General features: G+C 41.0%; 1 protein-coding gene across 1 annotated transcript; it reads left to right on the plus strand.

Moving 5' to 3' along the window:
- The first annotated feature begins 1,640 nt into the window (after nt 1-1,640).
- Nucleotides 1,641-15,536, plus strand: NDUFA12 (NADH:ubiquinone oxidoreductase subunit A12). Its single transcript, XM_069853559.1, has 4 exons — nt 1,641-1,751; nt 4,880-4,962; nt 5,789-5,876; nt 15,268-15,536. Exons 1-4 carry the CDS (start codon nt 1,663-1,665, stop codon nt 15,446-15,448), a joined length of 441 nt encoding a protein of 146 aa, XP_069709660.1. The 5' UTR covers nt 1,641-1,662; the 3' UTR covers nt 15,449-15,536.
- Nucleotides 15,537-17,390: the final 1,854 nt, after the last annotated feature.

Consider the following 17,390-nt stretch of genomic DNA (forward strand, 5'->3'; position numbering starts at 1 on the left):
GAAGAGGCTATCTTTGCATTTGTACCTACTGTATTTGAACAAGACGTTTGTACTGAGTTGGAGAGAGAATTTTGAACATATTAGTAAGATTTGGTTTTCAGGCTCAGTGGCCAAACGCATTAACAAATGTAGTTTAAGCAGATGTGATGGGACTTGAGCAGTTATGAGCTAACAAAATTATCAGTGATCATACTTGACCCAATTAATGGAGAAAAATAGTACAAAGAAAAATCAAAATGTAATCCGAAGATGCTGTAAAATGTTCCTGCTATCAAGAATGTATTTCCACAACACCATCTGTAGGATCAAAGCCACATTAAGACATTAATACCTTCCCCCAGCTTTGTGTTATGGCACCCATATTAGTCTCAGTCTAACTAAGAACCACAGTGCCACATGGATCAGTTAAGTGGTCATTTGAACCCTTGGGGGAGAAAAAATTATTAATCTTATTTCACTGCCAGCAGAGGAAATGCTCATGGGATTATACTCTCAGTTAATGAAAATTATCTCAGTTATATGAATCAGGAATGGGCTTAGAAATTGGTGCAAGATTTCTATCCAGCGCTTCAAAAGTTGCCTGACCTAATTTAAACTATATTTCTTGTATATTTTAAGCCCCATCATCAGTAGTTACATGAAAAAAATGTTTTCTATGTATGATGTTAGAGACAACAAGTGAATTCTGACTGTAGATGTTCTTCCCTTTTTGCCTGCTTGCTAATGTACAATTATCTAATTTAAATATATATAATAAATTTTGTGAGTGTTTTGATTGTGAATATGCAAATAACATACCACAAGTGTACTGAGGCTTGAGACTTACCATGAAACAGGTGCTGGGGTTACAGGACAGAGCATGGAATCAGCAGGGCTTGATTTTGTGTTTGTACACAAAATCACTTGGGTTCAAATTAAAAAAATTTGAATGGGAAGCTTAAACTACTAGACTTCACGCTGAGATGGGGATTGTACGTGAACTTGGCTGACAAGCTTTTTTCCCCCAGTCTCATTTTCCTTTCAGGTTAAACACTCCATACATTTATCTTGTTTTGCCACCAAATGCCTAGTTCCTACAGTGCCGACACCAAAACTCGGTCTCTCCACTCTGACTTATGGTTGGGTTCCACTGACTGGCCAATGCCAGTTGTGACACTGATGATGCGTTTACTGGGGGCTTTTCCAAGTCCTGCCTGCTCCGACGAGGTACCGAGGATCCATCTGTGGCTGATGTGCGTAGTCCTTGTGAAGGTCTGGGAAGTATTGGTTGGATTGATTCGTCGAATGGTTGGACTCGATGATCCGGTGGGTCTCTTCCAACCTGGTTATTCTATGATTCTATGATTTTCTGCACCGTGCCTGATCAGCCTCGCAGCGACAGCCTGGTCTGCTGGGAGGTGTCCCTGCCCACGGCGCGGGGGTTGGAACCGGATGATCTTTATGGTCCCTTCTAACCCAAACCATTCTATGATTTTATGACCCACAGCTCTGTATCTCCACGGCTCTAGGAAGCGCCTCCCAGCCGAGGGCGCTGAGGGCGGTGCTGAGGGCGGAGCTGAGGGCGGACCCTCCCCAAAATGGCGGCGCGGAGGGCGGGCCCATGCTGGCCCCTCCTCAAAATGGCGGCGCCGGGGGGCGGGTCCCACTGGGCTCCGCCCCAAGATGGCGGAGCTGGTTCAAGTGCTGCGGCGAGCGCTCAAGCACCTGGGCGGGCACGGAGGTGTCCGCGGCGCCTTGTGGCAGCTGCTGCGGTAACGCGACTACGGCGGCGGCGGGAGGGGGCGAGGGGGGAAGGAGGGGAGGATGGCGGCTCCCTGCCTGCTTCCCCGCCGCCCCGCGGGGTGACCTTGGGGCGGGGTCTGGGGGCGGGGCCGGGGGCAGAGGACTTCCCGCAGATGGTAGCAGGACAGGCTGAGGGAGAGGTGCGCTTGTTCAGCCTGGAGGAGATCTTGGAGCAGCCTTCAGTGCGCACAGCGGGCTGTGGGTGAACTGGGAGGGGCCCCTGATCGGGGAGCGCAGGGGTAGGATGAGGGGTGACGGTTTTAAGCTGAAAGAGGGGAGATTTAGATGAGCTCTTAGGAAGAAATGTTCTCCTGTGAGGGTGGTGAGGCACTGGAACGGGTTGTCCAGGGAAGTTGTGGATGCCCCATCGCTGGAAGTGTTCAAAGCCAGGCTGGATGAGGCTTTGAGCAGCCAGGTCTGGTGGGAGGTGTTATCCTGGTGGTTCTTGAGAAAAAAAGGAGCTGGGGAAATAAAAGCATAGAAGAATTTAAGTATTCAGTTTCACCTGAGTGCTCCTTCCTAAGCACATCTTAATTGACCTGTCTGGTCAAGGAATCGTAGAATCATAGAATAACCAGGTTGGAAGAGACCCACCGGATCATCGAGTCCAACCATTCCTATCAAACACTAAACCATGCCCCTCAGCACCTTGTCCACCCGTGCCTTAAACACCTCCAGGGAAGGTGACTCAACCACCTCCCTGGGCAGCCTGTGCCAGTGCCCAATGACCCTTTCTGTGGAAATTTTTTCCTAATGTCCAGCCTAAACCTCCCCTGGCGGAGCTTGAGGCCATTCCCTCTTGTCCTGTCCCCTGTCACTTGGGAGAAGAGGCCAGCACCCTCCTCTCTACAACCTCCTTTCAGGTAGTTACAGAGAGCAATGAGGTCTCCCCTCAGCCTCCTCTTCTCCAGGCTAAACAACCCCAGCTCTCTCAGCCGCTCCTCATAAGGCCTGTTCTCCAGCCCCCTCACCAGCTTTGTTGCTCTTCTCTGGACTCTCTCCAGAGCCTCAACATCCTTCTTGTGGTGAGGGGCCCAGAACTGAACACAGGATTCGAGGAGCGGTCTCACCAGTGCCGAGTACAGAGGGAGAATAACCTCCCTGGACCTGCTGGTCACGCTGTGTCTGATCCAAGCCAAGATGCCATTGGCCTTCTTGGCCACCTGGGCACACTGCTGGCTCATGTTCAGTCGCTGTCAACCAACACCCCCAGGTCCCTCTCCTCCAGGTAGCTTTCTAGCCAGACTTCTCCTAGTCTGTAGCACTGCACAGGGTTGTTGTGCCCCAAGTGCAGGACCCGGCATTTGGCCTTGTTAAACCTCATGGCATTGGACTCTGCCCAGCGGTCCAGCCTGTTCAGATCCCTTTGCAGGGAGCTTCTGTGAATCGAAGATCACATTGATACAATTCTGCTGTGCAGGAAAAGAGAGCGAGGTTGGAGGCAGCGTTCTTTTTCACTCGGAAGCCAAAAGTCAGAAGAGAGGTGTGCTAGATGGAGAATCACACCTCATCCTCGTAAGCTTACAAGCGCCAAACGTGGTTGATGCCACCCATTCACTTTTCAAGGCAATCCTGTGTCTTAGCTCAAGGCATAGGCTTGGCTCTTACAGGAAGAGTAGTCTAGATGTATTTTTCTTGTAACAATTGGTGTGTTGAAGAAATAACTGCTGGTAACTTGCAAAAATTATTTCCTCAAGGCAGGGGACTTTCTCTGCAAGGGTTTTATTTGGAATTTCCCTACTTTTCCCTACATGGCTCCCAATAAGGAGGCTGTAACAGGTTTTATACAGTAGAAGTCAAATTATTGAGGGCCAGTGTGCCTGGAAACATTCAGATTCAGCAAAATTGGCTGGAAAATGTCCCCTGGAAGCCACGAATACATCTTAGTGTTTGATGTCAGTACTCAGGGCGTGAAGTCAGGGCAAAGGCACAAGAAACCTTACAGGAAAGGGAGGGGAAGAAAGAAGGGAGCGTAGCAGTTAAAGAATAGCTTCAGCTTAGAGCTCAGGTTTGAATAGCTAAGCCAGAGATCCTTGAATGTTTCTTTGGCAGAGGAGAGCTGTGTCAGAATCTTTTTGCTTGGAACCACAGAGGTTTGAAATCGAGTACTTGGTGGAGTGATTATTGCCTTCATGCACACGTGGACAAAAGAAAATCTTTATCTGTGGTTTCCCAGTGGAGGGAGTGTGGATGTGCGCATTCTTTCTGTCACTTGGGACTGAGCTGAGAGTCTAATACTACAGACAACTGAAACCTTTGAGAGTAAACTTTTCCTTACATAAGTCTGCCTGGTAGAAAGGAAAGCAAAGACACAGATCTGGGAGCGGTGGGGGGAAAAAATTACTTCAGTAATTTTAAGGTTTTGTCATTAGAACGTAAATCATTGGTTCGGTTCAATTATTGGTATGTACAGTAATGGTAAAATACGTTCTGTATAAAGAGTTGAAACTGGTACATACCTTATCTAGGTCGCTGTAATTCTCTCAGTGGCAGGGTAAATGCTTGCATCTTTCACAGTTACACAAAAGCTAGAAAGTAACAATTGTAATTTGGGGTTTAGCATGCATTTCCTTGGCAAGCAGCCACCTTGGCTGATGAATGTTACTGTTCCAGTTCTGGAGGTTAGTGCCCACAGGAACGTGTGAGATCTCTTAAGCTGCTTTAGTTCTGACCACTTTCATGGCAATTCAAGCTGAAATGGTAGTGACAAGTAGTTGAGAAGAATGGTAAAGACTTCAACTAAGTGAATAAACATGTGTCTCTGGGACTCTTTTGCACAGTATTTAAGGTTTTGTGGGTGTTAGCAACTCAACACAATTTTTATCTTCTGCTATAAAGAGCTTTTAACTAAATAATCACTCTGGAAAGCCTTTTTATTATCCTATCAGTGGGGCAGTACAGGCACACTGACTTCAGTTGCACAAATTGGTGATTATGTTTTGCAATCTTTAAGATAGAATAGTGGGGTTTTTTTTTTAATAGCTTTACATATCTGTGTTTAAGAGTTTTCATTACAGATTTTTACTAACCCCTAAGAAATCTCTCTTACAACTTCATTCTAAGATGATGTTATTGAAACTGTTTTGAAAATTCACAGGGTCAATGATTTGAAGACTGGAACGCTGGTCGGGATTGACAAATATGGAAACAAATACTATGAAGACAAAAGAAACTTCTTTGGTATGTGTGCTAATGTGAACACCTTCTGACTGACTGTCCAACTTTGTATAGATTGTGTAGTTTCTGCTAGCGAAATTGAACTTGTTGCCTTCCCAACTTCCTTGCATTTGACTCTTGTGAGTCTTAGAGAAGGGGCTCATAGAAATGCTTTGATAGCCTCTGCCTCTCTACTTCTTCCCTCATTTCGTTTGCAAACTTATTCAATCTGATGTAATAAATACAGGATAAATCTAAACCAGACAGGTGCTTTTCCATGTAATCTGAAAGCTGATAGCTAAACAGGTGGGGGGGAAAAGAGAACTGCCTTTAGAATTGCCTCACAGCTGTACTTACTTACATGATCACTTCAGGGCAAAGAAACCTGGGTTAGCTTAAACTTCCTATTACATACCTGAGAATCATTAAGTTTGGAAAAGACCTCTAAAGTCATCAAGTCCAACCGCCAGCCCAACACCACCATGCCTACTAAACGATGTCCCAAAGTTTTCTAATCTACCAAGCAATGTTACTAATGCCAGTGTTCTTTAGGAAAAGAATTCTCCTGAGAGGGGAGGCTGGGCTGGGGTGGGAATGACCAAACCTGTTTCTCTGCCTGCAAACTTGGTCAGTACTTGCTTCCTTTTGAGAGCGTTAGCCATATGAAAATACAGTAACAGTGGAAATACAGAAGACTTGGGGAAAATAAAAGCTATATTGATTTTGAAATGAGTGCCAATAATGGTAGATACCTTTAATCAAAATACTTTTCTTTGTATTTTCAAGAATTGTCTCCTTTATATGAAAAGAATTTGTTTTCTTGAGATAATACAATCTTTGTTTAATTAAGGTCGACACCGATGGGTCATCTATACTGATGAAATGAACGGAAAAAATACATTTTGGGAAGTTGATGCAAGTATGGTGCCCCCTGAATGGTAAATCATTTAACTTAGTAATATGGACCAATTGCTTGTATATTTTTTTGTATTACAAAGCAGAAGATTAGAAAAAAAACCCCATGCATACAAATTTTATGGTAATAAAGTTTAATTGGATACAGCTATCCTATATATGACCAGAAGATTTCAGACCAGTTACTTTCAGTTTTGAACTGAATTCATAATGTTTTATTGCTCACTATCCTTACAGTAGCACTCGCTAAGAAAAGCATTTTGCCAACCGAATTAACATGTCAAGCCAGTATTCCAGTTTTCCTTATTAGCTGTGATACCATCTTAATGGTTTGGCAAAGCCTACAATAGTACTGAGCAGTCACAGGTAGAAAGAGGATTTTTGTTATCCATCCTAGACAAGAACCTAAAGAACATAAGGTAGCAATGGAACAACTTTCGTTAATCTATAGCCATTAACAGCATAATTGTTTCAGTTGATGTACACAGACACTCTAAAAAGTCACAAGCAACAAAGAGCCAGGATGCTGCGTATGTTGACTGCCACTTGACTATAATTTTTCTCAAGGTTTTATTTTCTGTTTGTGCATTTCAGTAATAATTCGGTACATCTGTGAGTTTCAGAAGGTCTCTGGCCACACAGCTGTTGGGAACTTTTTTGTCTTCCTAAGTAACTCAGGAGAAACACCCACCAAATGAAATAACAATATGTGCAAAAACAATCTCTACCCGATTCTCGAGGATTATGAATAGCACTTCAGTGAAAGGTGATATGAAATAAGAGGTGCTCGGTTAGAGTGAGCATAGCTGAACACTATTTTTTATTGTTCCTGTGATAGATGTTCTGAGCAAAGGCAGAGATTGGTTATCTGAGCTCCTAAACTGTGGCTCTCATCAAAAGTGCATGAGTAGACTGTCTAGGTAGTCAGTTTTGTTTCAATCTCTCTCAGCCTCAAAATGAAATTTAATGCACTTAATGATTTTTTACCTCTCTTCTCCAGTAAGACCTCAATGGCATTGTTTTCTAGAAGTGACATTAGAATTTCCAACACTAGCATGTTGCTGCTGTTGTGGAGCTGCTCGTTTTTATCTGCAATAACTCATTTGATTCTAGTTTTTATCCTTTCGCTGTTAGAATATGCCAGTTTTTGAGATTTTCCTTTATTTTGAATCACTTCTTTTGCCTTTTTTTTCCTTTTTTTTTTTTTTAATTTGCCTGTGTTTGTGCCGTTTACTTTGTATCCTTACAAATTTTGGGAAAGGGTTTTTTTTCCTGAGTATCAAAGTGATGTTTCTAGGATTAAGTAGCTTGTTTAGATCACATAAATTAGTGAGGTAGAAAAACCTGTTTTCCTATCAGTGCACAAAAAGTTGCCCTAGAAGAAACAGTAAATGTTTCATTATTTTCAAGACTGCTCAGTGCAATGGGGCATGAAACAATCCTGTGTTCTAAGATGTTTTTGTCAGGAAACTTAGTTGTGCAATGCTGTTCAGTTCAGTTTGTTGTTTTGGGGTTTTCTTATTGCTGATAAATTTTTATGTCCCCTGGCAACTTTAGATGTTTATTCTTATATACAAATCCTATCTTTGTGACATTTAAATCACTGTCCTGTAATTCTGTACTGCTTAGGTACATCTTTAAAAGTAGAAGTATTTTGAGAGGAAGCAAGATCTTATCTTTTAAGACTGTTTTTTTTTTTAACACCTGATCATATACAGTCTTAAATTTTTAACAAGGCGTGGACTTCTGAATTGAGACTTAATATACTGTACAAGTTGCTGTCAACATAACAGTGGAGCTGTGCAACTACATAGGAAGTGAGTGGTTTTTTTGCACCTAGAAATTTGTTGGAAATAAATGAGAATGTGTGAAATCACTTCTGCTAAAAAAGAGATTCATTTGGACAGTTGGTACAATAGTCTCTGTTCTGTCACCTGTGAAAAATGTTTATTTCTTAATGCATTTGCCCTCTCTTCAACAGATGGAAAGTTGAGATAAGTTTGTCATTGCTGGATCAACTGGGGAGTACATTAAATGCCATTGTAACAGCTGGGTTATAATGGGTATAACACTTCTTCTAAAAAGTTATTTTTGACTCCGACTTTTAGTTAATTCATCTCAGTAGAGTATTTTGTGGGTTTGTTGCATTCCCCTCTGCAAGTGGAAGCAGGTTTTACTGCATTGTGTATGCTGTGTTACTTTCAGAAAATGTTTTGCAACTGTCATGCCTAAAGATGAAGCTTTAAACTAAATTGAGCTTTAAGATCGGAGCTAACCTTGAAATTTCAGAATTTCTTTTTTAATAGTAATGCTAGCTAGTTAGTAATGGTTTTGTAGTCCTCATAGAAATCCTGCTGTATCTAGGATTGCACTACTGATTACCCTTCTGGTTAAACTGTGTTCTTGGGAAGTGTAGCGAACACTAGCAGATGTGCAGGACTACCACTTTCTTTTCTTTTTAGTATAAGTCATACTACAGGTTGTTTTTTTCCCCATGTGTCTGATGGATACTGTGCATCAAGTGTAATTTTGTGGTCAGTCGTTTGCCTTCAGGATTGTAAAATATGAGTGGTTGTTCAAATACACTCAGGTGGACCCAGCTTTTTATGCATGGTGAATTGGAAGAAGACCTTTTGGTATACTGAAAAGTTCTGAAAACAACTGCCTGGAAAAAATAACATAGGAATTAATTTAGCTGTACTTTACCTTCTGTCAGATACTGGTGAAAAGGAAAAAGCAGCAAGGAAAAACATCTCATGTAGTAACATATTGTGATACTGTTTTTAGGAATTACTGAATATTTTCAGTATTCTGAAATAATTGGTGTAATGTCTTTTGACAACGGATGTACTGAAATCACAGTCTGAAGGAGATCAGAAGAGTTGTTTTGACATGTGTCTGCTATACAGGGAATTGAGACTGTTGCTTTTTTTAAAATGCTGCCATACCAGAATATGTAGGCTTGTGGTTTATTTTGATTTAGTTGTGTTATTTAACCTCTCTGTTACTCTGGGTTTTCTTTTCTTATCTTTCAAAGTCAAGATAATAGTTTCTACTTTGATGGAGACAAGTTAATTGTGATGTTTTATTTTAATTCCTTCAATACTTGCATTGGGAATTATTAGTATTGATCTTCTTGTAATGCTGTACAATATAACAGGCCTATTATTTTTCCTGCGTGAAGACATCGTTAACACTTTTAGACAATTTAGAAAGCCAAAATACTTGTTTCACCTATCATAGAATGGTTTGAGTTGTAAAGGACCTTAGAGATCGGCCAGTTCCCACTCCCTGCCATGGGCAGGGACACCTCCCACCAGGGTTCTTAAGAGGAAAATGTGACCCTTTCGGAATCCCTGGGTACAAAAAGTGTTTTAACAGGCGAAGAATTTTCACAGTAAAAACGAGCTGCCTTGAATGTATGCTCCTTGATAATAATGCAGTTTGCTCTCTTCCTAGCATAAGGGCTATAAGGGTTATGGTTCTCTCCCCCAGCCCTGGTAGAAGCTGATTTGGATCACGGGCAAGCTGAGACCTAGGTGTAACGTTCTGGTTTTTTTCCCCTTTAATCAAAGGCTGCACAGAGAAGTGAAATATTAGGGCTGCAAAAATATAGATAGATGAATTGGAACTCAGTACTGCTTTTTTTTTCATGGATGCCATTACCACTTGCAGGTTAGCTGCACTCATAAGATTGGCAACAGGCACTTTGCATTGTCTCGCTTTGCGATCACAAGAGGAAAAGGAGGAGTGGAAATGGCAGGGCTGGGTGTAGAGGCAGAGGGCAGGAACCCTGCTCTTGTGCACCAGCAGCCTGTTTGTGGTGTACAGGAGAGCAGCTAGCAGTGCTGCAAGGTGATCTGGGTTTATGAGGATGGCAAGCTGAGTAGTTCCACGTTGTACTACTCGGAAGAGTGTGTGCCATCTTGAGAAGTAGAAAGAATTACTGCCTGCGCTCATGCAAAGTGGCTAATCCTTTCCACTTATTGCTAGGAAAGCTTATAGAGAGTGTAGCGCTTGACCAGTGGAAGAAGCTTAGGGAAGAGCAGCAGGAACAGTCAGACCTGTTAAAAGAGTTGGAAAGATTTGATGTTGCTTAGAAAGGAGAGGAAATGACTATGGGTGTGATTTGAAGCATTTAATCTCTTAAGGAAGGGAAAAGCATAATCTGTCTTTCAGATAGGTGGTGGGTAGAATAGGAAGCAGCAGGTTTAAATTACAGAGGAGCTGTTGCAAATTGGACATTACTATCCTTACCACTAAAAAATTCTGCTCATCTTCACTGATGCAACCTGGTTTGGGAAGATGAGCAAGCCAGTATTAGAGCAGTTCCATAACAACTTAAGCAGTTGTCTGCTGGGAGAGACGTGACTTTAGCTGATGCTTCCTTGGGTCTGAAGCAAATGCAGAGTGTCTGAATCCCTTCCAGACTTGTATTTCTTCATTCATTGTTCCTTGCATCTCAGGGTTTTTTGGTTATTTCTACTGAAACAATGTGGATGGAGAGGACTGAGTATCTTACTGTCCTTAATTTTTTTGGGACCAGAGGAACGGATAGCAATTTTTCCCCCAGAATTTCCTATATCAGTCTTGATTTTCAGGTTATGTTTACACCTCATGATCCCCCTGTATCTTCTTATTCCTGTTGCGGGCTCCTATGTGCCAGGAAGGGATGGCTCTCCATGGACAGCCATTAGAGTTAGGGTCAGGCTTAGGGTCAGAGCTGTTCTTCCAGAGAGTTGTCCTAGACCCGCTATGTGCTATTCAGTGATCAGGATACTCCTGTAGCTGGAATTTGGAAGAGCACAACTATGTATTTGGAGGATTCTGGGAGGTTCAGCTTGAGCCCTTGGGGTGAGGGGTTCGGAACCCAATCTTCTGCTTTCAGGCAAGTTTGTGCTGTGGAATAAGGTCCTTTTGAGAATATATAAAGTCCACACAAGTCAAGGCCTTTTGTCCTGCTGGATGCTAGATGTGTGCTTCTCTTGCATCACATTCAAAGCCTTTTGAGGCTGCTTGCACACTATTCATTTATAATTTACCATCTGGTTTAATGTAATTTGGATTGTGTTTTAGTCAAATACTTTGCAAAAACAAATTGACAGAGGGTTAATCAGATGGTTTATGTATACAAACTAGTTAAAAATAATTTGTTCTTTCAATATGTTATGTCCTGTGGGGAAAGAACAACTTTAATTTCAGAATAGTTTTCTCCTTTTGCAGTGATGCTTCCTTTTGCCAGCATTGCCCTGTGTATGTACAATGTTTGCCCTACACTTTGATGCTTATTTCCTTATGTTGCAAATCTCACATCCTTGGAAGGAGCTTTGGGATTGCTAACTTCATACAGTGAAAAATTTCAGATGTAACATCAGTTTAATGGTCTGCATCCTCTTTGTTGGTTGATTTGACAGCTGAAGGAGGGAGAAATGTAGCATCTCTGACTTGAAGTGCCAGCTCACCAAGAAATTTGAGGAAATGTGCTGTTCTCCTGTAAAACTGCTGCTTTTCAAGTCTGCCTGTGAGAGGAAACTAAAAAGATAGAATTGAAAAGGAACGGGGGAGTAAGATTTCCATCCTTTCAGTAGCTTCATGATAAATTTGTGAGTTTTATAACTAGATTGAATGCTGGTGTGGTGTTTTCAAGTAAATAGAGTGCTGTCTCATTACTTTACAATGTTACCTTAGAAGCTTGCATGAGAAATCAAAGTTCTCTCCCATGTGTACACAAATAAAAATTTGTTTCTTCTTCTCCCTTTTTCCTTCTCTTCCCATACATAGACCTGGAAGAATAAGTGAAGATTATCTAAATTAAAAAAAAAAAAGCTTTTTTTTTCATGCCAATCACAGTTAAATTCCTGATTTCTTTTTCACCTGAAGTACTTGGGAAAGCACTGAAGTACTTTTTGCCCTTTCACTGTAACACACATCTTCACTTCTCTTTTGTCTTATTGCACCACAGTTAGCTTGTTGAGAAAACTGATGTTAGCAAGTTGGCAAACGTCCTGAACTTGACGTAGATGGTGCCTGAACCTTGCAGAGGCCCATATGGTGGTAGCTACAGAGTTGTGTAGCATCAGTTGTTTGAAAGCTTGTACATCATATAGTTGGCTCTGAGCTCTTATAGCTTCAGTTTGAAATCTCCCTGCTTTTAAATATTCATCTGACTTGGGAGAAAATTCTACATAGTTTGGAGAGCAGCTGAAGCTACTTTGAGGCGTGTGTCATCTCTTTACCCAAGGAAAAGTCCAGAGGCTTTGCTAGCCTCAGTCTGGTTGGTAGTGACTCTGCTCTATCATTCAGGAGCCTGCCTCAGCCTCTTCAGAGCTTCTGCTGTCTTGATTTTCTTTGCTCTGTGTAAGTTGTCTGCTGCTTTGTAGGTTTTAAGTCATTAATTGCTTTTTGAATCCCATTTTTCCATATCTGGATTTATAGGCAGAGTTTGTATAGAAATCTGGCCATCTGTAAAACATCAAAATCTCCTTTTTTCATGCTGTTCAATCTAGTGCAGGAAGGGCTTTTCTTGAGCATCTGGAAGTGAAATCTATGAGACATCAGGGCTTCAAAGGACTCTTTGAGTGATGTTGTCAAAATAAAGTTTTCATTTTTTTGTGTAAGTTGCATAAGTGGAGAGCTGGAGCTTTTGTTTAAGAGAACAGACTCTTTGCAAATCAAAATGCTTTTATAAACCACCACTTGAGTTTCCAAGGAGAATCTGTTGCAATGACACTTAAGCCCTGGAACTCTTAAGCTCTATTAAAGATACTTAATAGTGAACAGACTTTTAAACAAACTTCTGAAATTTCTTCAGGTACTTCAGTACCTGTGACTGTATTGACATGTCTCATAGGTGAGTAATTTTATTTCCATTTTTCAGTGAGAAAATGGGGTTCAAGGATTGGCTTTGATGATACGTTTAAATTTGAGCCCAGTTTCATATTGATAGTATAGAACATAAGAAAATCTTGAAGTAAATATGTTAATTACTCCAAATCACTGTTTTTTGCAAGACTTTATGGATTTAGTCTTAGAAAAGCAGCAAAAAAAGTTAGTTTAAATGACAGAACAACACTATTCCATCTTCTGTGTTAAATGAGTAAATAAGTTAATACTGTGATGATTTTTCTGATGTTTCAAGGAGTAAGTACATAAGTACACTTGTCTTGAAATAGGTGCCAGACGTCATGTGAGCTTGAAATCTAGTTGGTTTTAGCTGAGGTTTAAAACAGTTCTTGTGCTCCACCCATTTTTTAGTTTGTCCTGTTGGTTTGTGTAGCTTGGGGAAGGATGGTGGCAGGTGCATAAATAGGGTTTCATTTTCAGTATCCCTATCCACTGTTACCAGAAGCGTCACTAGATGAAAGTGGGTTTGTTTATGTTCCCTCTATATTTTATGGTAAGCAGGTTTGACAAACTGAGTCTGTTCTGATACTATGAGCATTTTGAATTGCGGTACTTAAGTCAGAATTGGTAGAGTGCTTGTGGGCACATGGACTGTTCTTTTTCCCTTCCTCCCATGCCACAAACTGTGTTTCTTTGTGTTAGCGATGGAGAACCAGCTTGTCGGGTATAAGCATGTGATTCCCAACCTTGTCATATATGCTGTTTTACAGCTTTTCTGCCGTCTTTGATACTGGCCATCGTAGGAAATGTGATTTCTCAGATAGTGTGAAGCCCACCTGTAGTACACAGAACTCTTCTAGTGGCTGTGAATTGAGAAAAGGAATTCACCTACGGTCGGAGCTTTGTGGGACATGCCCAGGGCATTTCAGAGGCTGGTTATACCAGCTTTAGAATCAACCAAGGCCTGACCTGTATCCTCAGACCACGATGTGATTAGTACTGCTGCATGGCCACCTTCTTCTAGATAGAAACATTACCCCAAATTTTTTTTTTTTTTAATAGAAGTAGTGGAAGATGTGTGCTTCAAATGATACTGGATTTCCAAAGCTGGGGGGGAGGGTGAGAGAAGGGGGTCTCCCTCCCATCTGCGTTGCTTTGGGTCATTTCATCTGAACCTGTGCATAACTTTCAGACTCATGAGGTGGATGATTTTTCCCACAGGAGGCCATTCCCTACCTCTAAACAAGCTTTTCCTTCTTATTTTGGAAACATCCTTATGGTGCCATCCAGTCTGGTATTCAACCAGTTTCCTGGCAGTCCTCAAGTCCTACAACTTGTGGCTTTTCTTTGGGCTTTTTGTTTGTTTTTTACTTGCAGAACATGAACATGTGGCTGACTTTTTTTATTTTATTATAAAGTGAGATTTTGTACTAAAGTTATATCCAAAGCTGTGAGTTTTTCTTTTCCTGAAATAAATGTCTAGAAGCTATTTAACTGAAAGGGTAATCAACCTTCTGTAGAGCTCTTCAGATTTAGAACTGACTTGTCAGTCTGTTTCTCTCTACTTTTATTGTGATTTTGTTTTGTTGTAGGCTGAAGATAATTTTTAAAATTTCTAATAACAACTGGATTAGAAGACTTCTAACTTTTAGGTCAAGTCTTTGGCAAAAGCTGTTTAGAGAAGCCTCTAATTCTACCTCAGTAAAAAATAAATAAGCTTGCTAAAAACCTCATAACCAAATTTCTGCTGTAACTGGGCAGACTGTGTGAAGTGCATGTAAACTGGCAGATAATTAAAATGTTATTCAGGTTTGAAAGTTGCTTTTGGGCACTGAAATAGAAATGGGATGAAATCAATTCAGTTGATCCCTGCTGTAGTGTTTCAGTAAATTGTTATGGAAAATACTTTACCTGATCATTAATGTTGTTTGCGCAGGGGACAAATGACATTTAGTTCATAGGTGAAGGATAATCACTGTAATCACTTGGTAATTACCCCATTACTGATTGGTATTAATCATTTTATTGTGCAGTCAGTAAACATTTAGGTGAACTTGCATCATTAATCTATATCCCAAGTGGTAGACTCATGAATGTTTTGGAGATGGTATTGAAGTTGTGTAGTCTTCGGTAATTAAAAACAAACAAACAAAAATAAACCACAACCCAAATGCAACAAAAAGAAAACCCAAACAACAACCCCAAACCTGGTAGTTTTGTCATTTATTTTACTTGCTTTGGCCTGGCTGACTAGTTAAGAACATACAAACATGCAACAATTAAATACTCTCAGCCCAAATACTCAGTGTACGAAGGAACAGGAAATTCAAACTCAGGTGCGTTTTCAGTTGCTTGGAAGCAGAACTGTTATTACACAAACATAACTGATAAATTACTCTAAATCAGTATCTGTAGTCTCATTTAAAGTCATGCTGGATTAAATTTTTTCCCCCTCCCTCTCAAAAGAAATACGTAGTGTCTCTATGGAGGAGAACCTTCGCGAATCAGGAGAAAGGCTTGTTACAGATCACATAATGTTTGTTGATAACAAGGTGTCTTTTTCCTCTTAAGGCATCGCTGGCTTCACTCAATGACAGATGACCCTCCAACTACTCATCCACCAGTTGCTCGGAAATTTATCTGGGAGAACCATAAATTCAACCTGAGTGGCACTCCTGGACAGTACGTACCTTACTCTACTACTCGCAAGAAGATACAGGAGTGGATCCCACCTACGACACCTAGCAAATAACAACAAAAAATGTGACTTGCCTCAGCTTTGGCTTTCAGTGTAAATTGTATTTTCACTGGTCTTCTTCAAATAAAAGCCTCCTATAACAGCTGTAGTTTACTTTATTGAATTGAGGGGGGAAACAAGTGAGAAAACATTTGAAAGAGCTAAGGGACAGAATACATGACAGGTCATAATCTCATCAAAATACTGGGCTTTCTGTCATTCTCTGTGGCTCTTGTCTTCACGTAAGCAGCTTTCAAACTCTTTGTAGTGTGACAACCATTCTTGTGACAGATGCTTCTCACATTTGTACCATTCATCCAAATACAAATACAAATTTGAAATACAGGATTCTCAATTTTAACATTATGCTATGATAATCTCTGCATGGCAAATAATGTACTGTTCATGTACTGGTTTAGGAATTCATCTCTTTAAATATTTATAAGACAAATTGGAATAAAACCAGTCAAGAATTATAGTTTTTACTCATAATTTCTTTGTGCATGAGTATGCATGCATTACTGTATTACAGTGTGGTATGATACATAATGTAAAACTTGTAAGGCTACAGTAATTGAATGACATCTTGCCCCCTAAGGGAACTCAGCCATAAGGAGTCACACAAATCTGTTTTCTGGCTTCTCTTTTGTTGCAGTTCATTAGACGATGTTCTCATAAGGGTTTGGGATGGTCTGTTTGCTCTGCTGTGACTTTAAATGTCCTTGGAAGTTTGCGAATGCGCACTTTTTGGGGAGCTAGAGTAGTAAAATGTACCAGAACCTATTCTCAAAAGTGTGAAGTTAGCAAGTTCACATTTGAAAGAGGGTTGGTTGGAGCTGTTGTTTTTTTCTGTATCTTGTGGTTGGTTGATTCTCATTGCAGCCTGCTAATATTCTGCCCTCTCCACAAGGCATCCTGTATCAGATGACCTAGTCTATAGATAAGGGACAGTGGTGAGATGCCCACTCAGCCCCTCACTGGCTCAACCACCTCAAGTGGAAGGGAGAGAAATTGGAAAGCTCATGAGATAAAGACAGGGAGAGTGCTCGCTGGAGGGCTCAGACTGGAGCTGCCTGGAACTGGCTGTGTCCCACACAGGACAGCCCCAGCCTCTGCTGCCAGCGCCTTGACAGTTGCATCCAATAGAGACTTATAATCATTAAATGTTTTGAATATATCACATGCTTGGAGTTGTGTGGCAAGAAGGGAAAACCTACTTTACTCCCTAATGGACGCCCCAGCAGCTGCACTGCTGCTCGGTGCCGGCTTCTTTTCCTTCTCATCCCTGCCTGACTGGGTCATTTAACCCACAGTTGCTTCCTTATTAAATCAAATTCCATATTAATTCATTATTTAAAGGTGGGATTTTTTTAGCTTTAATTGCTTTAAACTAGTTCTAGTCTTTAAATTAGTAGGAAGTAGCTCTTACTGAGATCTCCTAACCTACCTAATTGAAAAAGGACAATGTTTAATTTTCTTTAGGGTGACAAAAGTACTGAGCACAGCTTAAAAGCAATTTGAGCCACACTGAGCAGCGTGTTGTGGAGGGAACTCTTTCAACATTTTCATCTTGATAAATTGTTTGACCTTAACCAAGTTTCCCCCAGTGCTGTTGAAGATCTTCATTACTAACATTCATCTGTACTTGCCCTATGGGCACAAACCTGAGTAGAGCAATTAACTCTATTGATTTTAGCCTCTACTTCTTTTTAATGTGTTTTCTACCAATTTCATTTATCTTCCTTCTTTGTCCCATGGATTGTTTGGATTGCAGCCTAAACACCTGTCAGGAGGCACAGTTGGGAATGAGCCTCTGTATTCAGGGGACAGACAGGGATGCAATAACTCTTCATACACCTTCTGTGCTGAAGAGAGAGGCTTTGGAACCGATTTGTCCTTTTGTTGTCAGCCAGAACAGAAATGTTGAGGGAATAAGCAAGTTTTGAACAGTTTTGTG

This window comes from Phaenicophaeus curvirostris, chromosome 1 (genome assembly GCF_032191515.1).
Source record: "Phaenicophaeus curvirostris isolate KB17595 chromosome 1, BPBGC_Pcur_1.0, whole genome shotgun sequence".
Classification (NCBI taxonomy): Eukaryota; Metazoa; Chordata; class Aves; order Cuculiformes; family Cuculidae; genus Phaenicophaeus; species Phaenicophaeus curvirostris.

Bases quoted from the DNA above. Each gene is read 5' to 3' on its own strand.
- NDUFA12 (XM_069853559.1), top strand. From the start codon at position 1,663: ATGGCGGAGCTGGTTCAAGTGCTGCGGCGAGCGCTCAAGCACCTGGGC. The intron at 1,752-4,879 runs GTAACGCGACTA...GAAAATTCACAG, and splicing joins GCCTTGTGGCAGCTGCTGCG to GGTCAATGATTTGAAGACTG. The intron at 5,877-15,267 runs GTAAATCATTTA...TTTCCTCTTAAG, and splicing joins AGTATGGTGCCCCCTGAATG to GCATCGCTGGCTTCACTCAA.